A 12,697-nucleotide genomic window follows, 5' to 3' on the forward strand; every position below is an offset into this window, starting at 1 on the left:
GACTTTTATTGCAAGCAGACATTGCGGGTTGGCTATGCCGACGAAATCCTGCTTCGTTCGCAAAGCTTGACATTGCTTTGAATCGCTTTCCGTCACTAGATTTCCCATTGAGAATCGTTATGAGCAGAGACTGACTTTCAGCAGTGTCATGGCTGCGCCGTGCGCGTACGTGTGCTTTCGTGTTCTTTCCGCGCCTGTTCACCAGGGGAGGAAAGTCTTGTTCATTGACTAGGATTCCGAACGTTGTTGTGCTCATTCGTGGGTCTCAGCTCAGGTAGAATCTTACGGAGGTTTGCTCGCCTAGTGATTGATGGAGGTTGAATAGACGTAGCGCCAAAGAAGTGCTTGTTGTGAGTGTGCCTTTTTCCAGGTATGACATCATTGAGTAACTCGTCTCCAGTCAGTCACTAGCGGTCACACAACAATAGGCCGGAGAGGATGGCCAAGGTCACAAAGCAGAGGACAGGGTTGTGCAAATACTATAGCTGTTGAATGTTTCCATATCTTGGGTTTCTATATACAAGTTTAACACAGTCATAAATACATTCGATCTTCCTTAACGACTTCCATCGCCATGGCCCATATAAACAAATCCCCCGCTCAAATCGCACATCAATTCATATAGTATATACACATCACCACCCCTCCTCCCCTCCCTCCCGCCTTATCAACTCGAGCTCCCCGCGCTCGAACTCGCCTCTCCAATCTCGACCACATGTAAACCATCCGGACCCTTCTCACTCAACCCGCCTCTCGCAAAAGCAGACACATCCGTATTCGACGACCTTGTCGTCGTCCGACTGATCTCAAACTCCCCATCAACAGTATCAGAGTAGTCAAGGGGATGTGTGGCCCGTCTATTCTTCCTAGCAGCATCTTGGTTGAATACGTATCCGCGGTACTTTGCGGCGGCCCGGTCGAGTTGATCTTTGTTGCGACGATGGGAAAGGGAGCGGAGAGCGATGGTGATGAGATTTGAGAGGACGGGGAGGGAGGCGGTGATGACGCCGAGAGTGAGTTCGGCTTGGGCCCATTGGGTTGCTGTGTACGAGTACCCTATGGGAGTAACATGTCAGCATCGACGCGGGGGAAGGGGTGGATGGCAGGGACAACAAGGGTAAGGGAAGCTTACAAGAGAAATCCACCGCCTTCTGCTGCGAGAAATTCATAAGCGTCCTTCCCACGGCTATGGCGATGTTCAGACACCCGACCATACCCGCAATGTACACTCTCAGCTTCGTCGTCCATTTCATCTGCACCTTCCACAGCATAACCACCGGCACAACCATAAGCGACGCATCGAACAAAATCTCGATAACATTAAGGCCCACGACGACCTTGGGAAGATCCAAGCACTTCGGCTCCTTTTCCAAATGCCCTTTATACCTTAAATCAAAGAACGATCTCGGATGATCACAATGCAGTGCCACAACGAGCGTAGCACTAACAATGTAAGCCACCATAGCCGCGAACAGCGTCCAGAGCACGATCTTCCACTTCCGGGAAGCAAACCCGTTCAGGCGCATATAGAAGAAGAGAATCGACATCTTGACCGCGACAATGCACCAGAACCAGATGATCAGCGCGGAGCCGCCGCCTACCGCGAGGTTGATGTATAGATTCCAGTATGTGAGGTCGTACATGTGCGCGCCGGATTTGCCGAGCGCGACGCGGAAGATGTTGAGGATTTGGAAGGAGAGGCCGAAGAACTGCGACAGAGAGCGACGTCAGCAATGTTGTCGTACACCATCGAATTGGATCCTGAAACCGGGGGTGGTGGACTTACACAGCCCAGCACGACGAAGATGTCATCCCACCCTAATCGCATGTTCGCCGTCCGGCACCGAAGTGCTAGTCGCACGATGGTTGGGATGAGCATGAATGCCATACATACGACGATGCTGGCGATGAACTTTCCTTGGAGGGACTGATGATGTTCGCCTGGTGCTGGCCGTTTCACTGGTGAAGGGAAGCCGTTCTTGGGGTCCATCTTGTCGAGCATGCCTAAGTTGAGGAGGAAGCTGCGGACGATCCAGTAGTCGGAGTCTGTGAGGGGTGGCTGGCCGATGAGGGCGGATGGGGGAGGCATGTTTGGGGGTGAGGATGGGTTCGAGGTTCGGTGTCTTGTTTGTTGGCGTGATGCAAGAGGTGAAAGCCTCCAACTCTCACATGTGTGGAGGTTGTAGTGCTTTCGTAGCCGTCGGTCCGATCAAAAAAATCATGTATTGTGCACTTGCTGCAATAGACTGGTGGTTTGCTGCGTGTTTGTGCTGCGTGTTTGTGCTGCGTGATCATTTGAGTGTCACGTCTGTGGAAGCTGAAGTCATCCATGCCGTCCCCGATTCTATAAGAGAGCAGAGAAGAATCTCGCACGGATCCAAGCACAGAACGAAAGTCTGGGACTCGGTACGGTAATCACTTTAGCATCATGGCAACTTCCATGTCGAACAATTCATACCTCGAATTTCCGTCATCGGTTGGCTGTCTCCGCCCCTGTGCCTTACGGGTCCCGTCCGCGGGGAGTGCGATCTCCACTAGATGGCTCCGAGTATGGTTCATCGCGCCATTCGGGTTAGACCATCCGGGATCTTGAAGATCGACGAGTCTGGGGAAAGCTTGAGCATCACCTCGGGGCTTTATGAGCGAATCAGATACCTGCCCGTTGCTGGTTATATTTCCGTTGTTCTGGTTAGAATCTCCTTCTCCACATGACGCACATGGGTTGCCAGGGTCATAGAATTTATTTTCCTAGCCACATATGTCATTTCTAAATGCTTCAACGCCTTGACCACGCTCCAATCGTTCAATTCCAAGTTGGTTGCAGCATCGTCGACGGTGTGCGCGTTGGAAGTACATCTTGAAATGCAGTGTAGCTAAGAAATGGCGAGAGTCGCCGTGTATTTCTTACAGCCGGATGCGATGTCGCGTATCACCAAAGGCGTACGCTGACCACCTGACATACGAGTTCAACACACGCACCATGGTAGCAGGCTTGACTCTTTCCACTCTGAATTCCAAGTGTAGATGTTGTAATGAGCTCTCGAAGGACCACAATATTCGATGACGTCACCTGTATCCGAAGTTTTTTGGTGCGATAGTGCTCCATAGACCTTGTGCCTTGCTTCAATAACGTAGGCGTAGTTGAGATCTGGGTATCAACCTTCTCTGTAGAATGTCAAAAGCTTGCGCAGTGACTCTCGCCATCTGGTCAGTCCCAAGCCCTTACTAGTCTCCCCCATCAATTTATGACGTCACCTACGGCCTTCCTCTACTGAATCCCGTTGCTGGTTTATCAATCCTACGCTTCTCGCCTCTTCTTTGCTTATCACTACGCCAAGTCCAATGTCAGTCTCTCGTCGTGCTTCCAGACTACGTTGCTGTCGACCTGAATGGGATACGTCGTTCCCTAATATTTTCGACAAGATGATACCCGCATCGCGGCGGCGTACTCAATCTGTCGTTACGTACGTGCTAACAGGCGCAAATCTGCCCTTCAGACAAGCTCTTTCTTTTTTGGAGACATGCAATTGCATACAAATATCCGAGAGAATTCGTGGACGTGCTCCTGGCTGTGTATGCTTAAGGGAAATCACCTTATTTTGGGCGTTCCCCGAGCCAAGGATCGTCGAGAAGTTCTTTCGCTGTGCTTCGCTCTGCTGGTTGCCACTTAAGCATTCGACGCACGAAAGTCAAGAACATCTTCTTATCCTCCCCATCAACCTTGTTGACGGAATTTTGGAAGCTGAAGTCTTGAGGGATGAGATCTGGATTGTTTAATTTGCCTGTGTCGCATGTAAATATTCCTCGCTTGAGGCTGAAATTATCGCGTAGAGGCTCACCTTGCTGGTCACAAAACATCGAAGTTCGCCTTCCCCGAGCAAGGAGATCTGCTGGCGGAGGCCCGAGCAATGCCGTGATATATGCAAGATGTTTTTCGTCGTCATACTTCGATTCCATGGGCTTTGCCGCTCTAAAGAGAGAATCCCCCTCCATCAAGTCCCATAGCTAAAGCACATGTTAGTGTTTATTCGCAGTGACAGGATACAACTTGCCATGACTCCCAAGCTCCATATGTCAGCACTATACGACCAGCCTGCGTCAAGGATGACTTCTGGGGCGCGATACACCTCTATCTGGATGGGTCCATGTTGAGGGACGTCACCGCGGACGGCATAACCAAAGTCGGTGATCGACACTATTCCAGTGATCTTTCCAGGGTGGCCAAAATTATTTCGGGAGAGGTAGATCGTCCGGTCATGACATTGTTTTTGAGGCGCTGGATCCTTCATTTCATCGAGCGCAGACTTATGTAGAAGTGACTTGTCTTCTAGTCTAACCATAACGTTATCAGGCTTAAGATCTATGTTATCAGTGAGCTTCTCATTGTCGAGCGACACACTGCTTTAATCAAACGAAAGGCTTGTGCTATGCTTACCAGCATGGATGACGTGGCAGTCGCTATGAAGGAAGTCGAGGGCGTGAAGTAGCATTTGAAGCATGATCTTTATCAGCTGAGGGGGAAGCACTTCGTCCTCAAACCTTCTCATAAGTATCCAGAGCGGTTCGCGCAAAGGCTCGAAAACAAGACATATATGCTCGCCATGAGCGGTCTGAAGCCTGAAAGAGTCAAGCAATGATCGGACGAAATGTCGTCCTTCAGGCCAGAGTCTTGATCTTGATATATGCTGCATGATATCAAGCTCACTCTCAGCTATTTTCCTCTCAAGATCGATAGCGTTTATTTTCACGGTGACGTAGCGGTCGGCGGACCACCAAAATCTACCTTGTATTAAGCCTCGCATTTCCGAGTACACAGGATACGCACTGGTGAAGGTCTCGCGCAAGCCACACGGTGGAAGAGGAACCATGCCCCAACTTAGTAGCGACTTGGTATCTGTCGTGGAGAATATCGCCAAGCTTTGCCGGATAGAAGCTCTTAGGATCGTAATAGGGGGTCTCTTCTTCCTCTGCTGGCTTGCATGGATCGAGGGCCGGGGCGACAGCCGAAGATAGAGGCCATGGAGAAGTGCGCAATAATCGAAAAGGATTTAGCATTCCGCTTCGAGGTCTCAACATGTTATGAGAGTTGTTGGTTGAGAGAGAAGAGGTCGATAGCAGCTGCCCAAAGAATTTGTTCGCGACCGTGTTTAGTCAGCAGCGCCCCCAGAAGGCTTGGCGAAATTTTCGCGGGGGGTTGTACAGGCGTTATTTCTTACACACACATCCAATACTGACCGGTTGACACGAACACCGTGGCACAATTGGCGCAAGTAAGTTAATGAGTGCTTGCACACGGTACTTCTCTGATGATGAGCTTCGTAGTAATGTCTCGCGCTTTCTCCACCGCAGCGCGTGCCCTGCTCCAATTCGTTTGGAAGGGAACTCAACCGGTCGCAAGCTATGAAGAGATAATCGCAAATGACATTGCTATGAACAGCAAATTGCAAGGCAAAGTTGACAAAGTTGAAGTCCAGTAAGTATGATCTGGCATGATGGAAGCTTGCTGAGAAAGCCTAGGGGCGGGGAACACGGAAGAGAGAACAATCTTTGGGTCTCTATAATGATATTCAGCGGGATGAAGCGCCTCGTTTCTGCTCATGCAAACAAGAGAGGATTCTTGGAATATTCAAAAATAGAATACCAGAAGGCTCAAGGTCCTAAGGGCGACGACGATGTCGGCGGAGCAGAAGAGGCTAAGTGAGTTGGGAGGGCACCATGCAATTGCTCATAATCGGAAATTTCGATTCTGCGCATGATTGCTAAGTGCAGCTGTCCTTTCTTCCGAATTCATAGCAGTATGCACATGGTACGGAAAGGAATGCACCCCCCAGTAATGGACCGTTCATTGACTTATTCTAGAGACATGTTGGGTGGGATACCAGGAGGGCACGTCAAGTGCCAATGACACCATAAGTAGGAAGTCATAGAGAGACAATAAAAACTCCTCTCAAGTTTCTGGTCAGATATATCTGCCAATAGAAAGTTCATTGCTTTGGCTCATGAACACGTCCGGCGCATTACGACTCCCAAGAAATGCTAGATCGATCACTTTTGCATAGCCTTCTCAACGACGTCCATCCCACTGAACTTCTTGATTATGCCATCAAACATCCCAGACGGAAGCTTCGTCGCGAACCACGCGAACCAAGCCAACTCTCCCCTCCATATCTCAGGCGGAGGATGTTTCCTCAACAAATCCTGCACAACATCCTTAGCCCACTTCTCCGGTGAAGGTCCAAAGCCTTGGAGTCCTTCCCTTCTCAGCACTCTCTCCACGGGCTCTTTCACCGGCTGATAAATCGAAGATTCCGGCAAAGATGGAGTCTTCGACTTGTTCGTACTCTCGAGAAACCCCGTATTGATCCCTCCGGTCCTCAAATCCACAACCGCAATGCCGAAAGGTTGCAGCTCGAGCCTCAGTGTGGCTGAGAGCATTGCCAAAGCGGCTTTGGACGCGCTATACACGGACTGGAACGGAATTGCCGTAACAGAGGCGGCAGATGTTTGGTTCACGATCATGCCACGAGGCGATTTGACTATCAAAGGGATAAAAGCCTGTGTCACCGCGATGTGCGACCACACATTGAGATCGAAGATTTTCTTGGCTTGCGCGATGGATATGTCGGTGACAGGCATGTAGTACATGGCTCCGGCATTGTTCACCAAGATGTCGAGCTGCGGTATTTGGCTAACGCAGGTGGAGATGGAGGATTCAGATTCTACATCTAAGGCCATCGTTTCGATACCTTGCTCTGCGAGTTTCTTCATCGTTGAGGCATTACGAGCTGTGGCGATGACGTGCAGACCGGCTTTGTGGAAGGCGATCGCGAGATTGGCACCTAGGCCGCTCTCATTCGAGCAGCCGGTGATGAGCACTGTGCGCTTAGTAATTGACATCGCTGGGCTCGGTAGCAGGTGTAAAGGGGTTGGTGGCGAATGGTCTGGTTCTTTGGACGGCCACACGGTGATTGAAAGTTTTGAGCTAGAAAAGGAAATGCTTCAAGAGTAACGAAGTCTTTGCAAAAGGGGGATTTGCGGCAAAGAGCCGAGTATTAACTTCAGGATGAGCTGAAGACAACTGGCATTTCTTATTAGAACGTTGATGTTCTGTAAGCCGGGATTATGAGAAGTTCGTCCCTGATCCCTGCTTACTGTGCAGATTGGCTGCAGCATGTAGTCATTCCCGAGCTGTGGTGAAGACTGGTGCGTATATACAGGAAAAAAGCTCAGCACTTACAATCCGTCGCAGCGACAGACTCATGACGAGCATTATCAATGCCGGTAAGAATTCATCCGTGGCCGTCATATCACGGGACGCTTTTGGGCTAAATCAGGCAATCGTTGTACCGCTCTCTGTAAGCTTACCTCACGGTCAGGCCATACGGTATCAAGAGCCCAACAAGTGATAGGGCTGTGGAAGTGAGAGAAGATAGTAGAGCGACATAAGATAAAAGGATGATCTGTACAAGCTGGAACAACATAGATGAAGTTTCACAAGCCTTTTGGTTCAGTAGATACAGATACCCACTAGGAGGCTTTCTCGGCAAAACTCCCTACAAGTTGCACTTGGCTTCTAATAATAGTCAAAACAAATAAATGACTGAACGAACAAGCTGGAGTCTCCACATCAAGTCTTTCTCATGTAATGATGAGGACGCGTTACAAGAAACGGCGCGCCGATGCAGTCTCAACACCGCTTCACGACCGGCCATTTCGAATATATGCTGAGTAGATGGGGAGGAAGAATGAGACAAATAAGCAGATTCTGCAATCATTTTCCTAAAAAATCAAAGTCTGACCCCTAATTTGTCCACTTGTCCCATTGTCGATGCGAAGATTTAACGAATATTGAGCGTTATGGTTTCCAAGCTGATAGAGCCATTAGCCCGCCTCTTAGGCATCCTATGTATTGTGTGCAATTTTTCCACTTGAGATAACGCCATGAAGGATTGAATGTTTGCCCAAAGGGAAAATTTCAGACATTTAGGCCTTCCGAAATGTCTCTGTTGAGTGCTATCCCTCTACGCCTCAGTGTTTAGACCAGTATTGGGATGACTCTCAATGCGTACTTAAATGCTACGATTTTCCAAACCTTTCCACTCCATTCAACTTTCAATATGAGATAGGCGAAAGCAAGTAGCGAGCGACAGACGCAGCCAAATGTAGCCTGACGGCCACGCAATGATCATACGTCCAGAATCAGGGACATTCAGCACCTTATTGCAAGACTAAGAGAATGGAAATCAAAGCTCATATCCTTCGGGTATATTCTCTAAATGCATGATCACAGCTTTAGCTAAACATGAACGAGCATCTAGCGTTATTAGATATCGATCCAAAAGCGCGCATTTCCCCCTTCGGAAGGTTGGATGTCTTGCGCGTACGGCATTGCCGCTGCACAAAGCTCCACGGGAACAGTCCCAACAAAATAACTACTGCAGCCGCCATATCCGTGCGTACAACATTCCCGTAACCTCTTGAAGATAGACGTAACAAGCGGTACCTCCATCACTTCGAGTTGCATCAAGCCCTTTTAAGCTCCTAGTATCAGCATCACCAGCCCCCTGACCGACCCTGACCCAATGGCAATTCTACACAGCAGCATCACCCATATTCTGAGAATTCTCGCCACCATCACCCTCCTCCTCCTGCATCGCGTCTCCAGCATCATCCCCACAACAACAAACCCAACAAACAACCTCACCTCCCCCTCCCCCTCCCCCTCCCCCATCGACTCTTTCCCCCCCTTCCGCACCGACTCCCCCCAAACCCCCACCCACATCCTAATCCAACCCCTCACCTCCTCCTCCTCCTCCTCCCCTACCCTACCCATCTGGAACGTCCGCCCCGGCCTCTCAGCATTCACGCTCTCCCTCCGCCGCGCCCTCGCTCGCGCCGTGTACCAGCACGGCGCCCACACGGCCCTCGAGCGCACCTATCATTTCAACAATGGCCTGTCCGAGGGCTGGCAGTGGCGGATGCGCGTCTTTGATAATGGACGGGAGAGGGCAAGCTGGAATGATGCCTGGGCTGCTGCCGTCGTGGTGGAGGCCGAGATGAGGAGGTTTTGGAGCCCGGGGAGGGGGTATCGGACTGTGGAGGTTGTGGTGGGGAGGTTGGGGGATGCGGATGCGGAAGGACGGGGGCGGTTGGCGGTGGGGTGGCTTTGGTGGGGGAGGGTTGATGCTGGAGTGGGTGAGGGGGAGGGGGAGGGGGATGTGGCTGCTGTTGGGGAGGGGGAGGGGGAGGGGGTGGTGGATGGGGTGGGTGGTGTTGTGAGGTATAATGAATCTTCTGATGCGGTTTCATAGGCGATATCGTGAGAGAAGTGGTTAGTTGAATGAATCGATTGATTTTTTGGCTACGATTCTCCGCGAAAATGTCAGGGGGGACCAATTACGCTTTTGGGGCTACAAAGCACTCCTGATGACTTTAATCTACAGCAGAGCCTCGCTCGTCACGTTCAATTAGCGCTCTTCTACGTACTTGTAGAATTGAACTGAGACTTAGATCACTGTTCGTACAAGAGCTCCCATGCTGTATTCTTACACGACCTTTGTCGGCACATATGAGCAACATCACATCGACATCAGTGGAACTCGAATGCTTATCTCACGGATGCAAAAGACCACGAGCAAACACTTGACAAGTGCTGAGCCAGACACCAACCTCATCGTACGGCGCTACCAAAGACTCGCACATTCTCCCGTCTATCTGAGGTTCTCGTGAGGCGTTTGTAGAATTGATAGCATTGATAATTGTAACCCTCCAATCATACTAAAAGTACAAAACACAACTGTAACAACCAATGAACCTCCCCCTTCCCTCTCCCTCTTGAAAGCCACAAACTAAATCGCGTCATCCCTCTCAATTACCCATTGCTAAAGCACTGATCCCCACCAGGTTGATTATACAAACAGCACCTATTATCCTCATCCCTAGCGGGCGTCGAGCCATCCGAGCACTTACACCCGCCCGTGAGCGGATCTCCCGTGAACTGGCACCCGGGCTTATCCCCTCCCCCTCCCCCTCCCCCACCATCCGTCGGCGCCGCATCCCCGCCCGTGATCAACCACGCATAAGTGCCGCAATTCGGCAACGTGATCTTCGCCGCCGACGTCATGGCGTTCATCTGGCCTCCCTGGTGCCCACACGGCGAGGTAGTCAAGTCAGCGAACGCCTTACGACAACTCACCACATCTTGCGAACACCCCCTATTGTCCCCTCCAGCCGTCTCCCAGGACAGTTCGAAGGAGTAATCATTCAATGCGTCGGGATCGGAGGGAGGAGTGCGCTTCGCCTTCTTCTTGGGAGCGTCCTTGGGGTTGCCGTGCGCGTCGTACGTGAGCTTCGAGTTCACCGTGCCGTCGATCTGCTGGCAGAATTTGTCGTAGATGTTGAATTGCAGCGGGTCCGCGTTCGTCATTGCGTTGAACATGACTCCCGACAGTTTGCTGTCGTCGCAGTCGGTTTTGGCGTCGTCGTTCACCGTGGCGATTCCCCAGACCGCGTTCGCGGTGCGGATGTAGTCGTCGCACCCGGAGACGAAGTGGTCGGGTTCGTTGGTGGCGTCGCCTTCGGGGCTGTCGTCGGTGGTGGTGTCGTCTGTGGATAAGGTCTGGTCGTTGCTGCCTTTGGGTGCACGGGTGGGGGCTTGGTTTTGTACCGGATCTGTGGGATAGCTGGGGGTTGGAAAGTCAGCTTCAGCCTTGGGTGCTATGTGTGGGTGGTCAGGGTCACATACAGCTTCATTTCCTGCTCGACATACTTTGCCATGGCGAACCAAGCGTATGAGTCCGCTATAAATTTGGTTAGCTGGCCGTTCATCATAGTCGGCAGAAGGTGTGCTTTTACCATTTCGTTGTGTGTAATAGCCGCCTTTTCCAACAGCTTCATAGTTCGCCAGAATTTTGACATTGGACGGGCCATAGCTCCTTTCGTTGGTGACACTCTTGCCAGACTTGACCCTTATCTTGACATCGTCTACGTAAGGACTCTTGTCTGGGGTGCTCATGAAGTAATCCAAATGCGTCATCTCATGGAAGAGAGTACGAGCACGGTTCTGATAATTCCACAGATCGTTCTTATAAGCCTGATTGTTCTTCTTCGCGGTATCCATCTGTTCTTTCAAAGACCTCATCCCATTGAAGAAGTAGTTGCAGAATACGATTTTGCTGTACCATTGTGTATTGTCGCTGTAAGCTTCCACTTCACTTGTTTTGCCTTTGGTAGGTGGCGTTCCTCCAGGGCATTTCGGATTCTTGTCGCCGCACGTATTGCTTTCATCTCCGTCGGGAGCGCATTGGACCTAATTTCTGATAAACACTAGGTCGACACGAAATGCTCTCGGAGACTGACCCTGATCCATAAATTTCTCCAAGCAACCCATGGCGGATCGTAGATATATGGAGGTACCCACCAATTCTTATTGTAGATTTGTTGAGTAGCTTCGAAAATATCTACATCAAGGGTGCGTGTCACTAACATTGTCACATGGAAAGAGGGCACAACTCACGTTTGATCTGGGGTTTAACGCTGTCTAAAACTTTCTTCCTGTCGTCAGTTGCATGGCCCCAGATTTCCTGAGCAGCTTGCGAGTCCCAGTCAATATCATCCCACACAGATTTTTGTTGTGCCAGAGTATAGAAGTCATTGAAAGTCTGGACGATGGTCTGTTGGTCCTGTTTCTCGCAGCCCTTCCAACCAAAGAGCTTTGTTCCCCGCCAGTTCTGGGTTTCCAGTCTACTGCCGTCATCTTTGTTGACGTTTGGCCAAGGGGGAAAGGGGTCTTTGGAGAAGTCCGGTGCGTAATCGAGAGGATGTGGAGTAGCCTCGGTCTGCCTCGGTCTGAGAACGCTTGGAATAGGCCTTTCAACAGGGGAAGAAACAACAATCAAAGGTATAAGCCCAATGATTGTGAAAGCATACAAGCGTGAATAGGATTGAATGGATGAGAACATGACTGCAAAGCTGCCAATAGCTTGACCTTTTTGGAGACAATCATGGCAGGGCATACTGGCCTTATATATCTTTACGGCAGCCATGTTCATGAACCCCAAGATCACAGCCTACTTCAAAGCACCTCCTGCTGAGCATTTGTAACGTGTAGGAATATACCAACCATGCCAAGTCCAAAAGGTATCCAACATACTTTGGATGCTGGAGGTGGGCATCGCCTCAATAGGAACAGACGGTGGCACAAGTTTCAATAGCCTCATACCAACGGCAGCTGACATTGCGTGAAGCAGACCTCCGTAATGTCATTCTGCTCAATGCAGTCGAGGAAGCCATTCACACAGCAGGAAGAACTTCGCCTTCATTTTGCGATATGAGAGCCTCATTTCTGCACGACCAGCACATTTCACATTTTTGACAGAGCATTTGCATTTATTCCATTGTAGCCTGCAATTCACAACAAAGTAGGAGACGAGGCGTGGTCAGGCAGGTGGAAAACGAAGGAAGAATGATAACATCTTGGCGCAATGATTATCGAGAATTCTTGGCATTTCCATAGACTGCTCTAGATCCGGTTAGCGTACTTCCCTGTGTGCAGAACATGATCACATCTACCCGTGAACACTTTGCTCATCTTGGCTGTGGCTGTACAATTGCTGTAGCCGCCAGGAAGATACCAAGGCGTTTTATATCGTTTCATGGTTGCAAAGTTGTTCAATATAGCCACATACCAACAGATCTT

The 12,697-nt window shown here is 50.3% G+C and overlaps 5 protein-coding genes across 5 annotated transcripts; 1 reads left to right on the forward strand and 4 right to left on the reverse strand.

The window, feature by feature from the left end:
• Positions 1–667: 667 nt before the first annotated feature.
• KY384_003440 (uncharacterized protein) lies at positions 668–2,089 on the reverse strand (the record flags this gene model as incomplete). Its single annotated transcript, XM_044811954.1, has 3 exons — positions 668–1,056; positions 1,133–1,709; positions 1,787–2,089. The coding sequence occupies 3 exons, from the start codon at positions 2,087–2,089 to the stop codon at positions 668–670; spliced, it is 1,269 nt and encodes a 422-aa protein (XP_044671087.1).
• A 1,505-nt stretch (positions 2,090–3,594) lies between these two features.
• On the reverse strand, positions 3,595–4,802 carry KY384_003441 (uncharacterized protein; the record flags this gene model as incomplete). Its single annotated transcript, XM_044811955.1, has 3 exons — positions 3,595–4,005; positions 4,128–4,360; positions 4,436–4,802. The coding sequence occupies 3 exons, from the start codon at positions 4,800–4,802 to the stop codon at positions 3,595–3,597; spliced, it is 1,011 nt and encodes a 336-aa protein (XP_044671088.1).
• Positions 4,803–5,324: 522 nt separating this feature from the next.
• KY384_003442 (uncharacterized protein) lies at positions 5,325–5,701 on the forward strand (the record flags this gene model as incomplete). Its single annotated transcript, XM_044811956.1, has 2 exons — positions 5,325–5,473; positions 5,518–5,701. The coding sequence occupies 2 exons, from the start codon at positions 5,325–5,327 to the stop codon at positions 5,699–5,701; spliced, it is 333 nt and encodes a 110-aa protein (XP_044671089.1).
• Positions 5,702–6,045: 344 nt separating this feature from the next.
• On the reverse strand, positions 6,046–6,897 carry KY384_003443 (uncharacterized protein; the record flags this gene model as incomplete). Its single annotated transcript, XM_044811957.1, has 1 exon — positions 6,046–6,897. The coding sequence occupies one exon, from the start codon at positions 6,895–6,897 to the stop codon at positions 6,046–6,048; it is 852 nt and encodes a 283-aa protein (XP_044671090.1).
• A 2,974-nt stretch (positions 6,898–9,871) lies between these two features.
• On the reverse strand, positions 9,872–11,960 carry KY384_003444 (uncharacterized protein; the record flags this gene model as incomplete). The annotated part of the gene is made up of 3 exons (XM_044811958.1): positions 9,872–11,308; positions 11,359–11,459; positions 11,516–11,960. 3 exons carry the CDS (start codon positions 11,958–11,960, stop codon positions 9,872–9,874), a joined length of 1,983 nt encoding a protein of 660 aa, XP_044671091.1.
• Between the last annotated feature and the right edge of the window lie 737 nt (positions 11,961–12,697).

This window comes from Bacidia gigantensis (genome assembly GCF_019456465.1).
Source record: "Bacidia gigantensis strain McMullin 20006 chromosome Unknown contig_180, whole genome shotgun sequence".
In the NCBI taxonomy this organism is placed as follows: domain Eukaryota; kingdom Fungi; phylum Ascomycota; class Lecanoromycetes; order Lecanorales; family Ramalinaceae; genus Bacidia; species Bacidia gigantensis.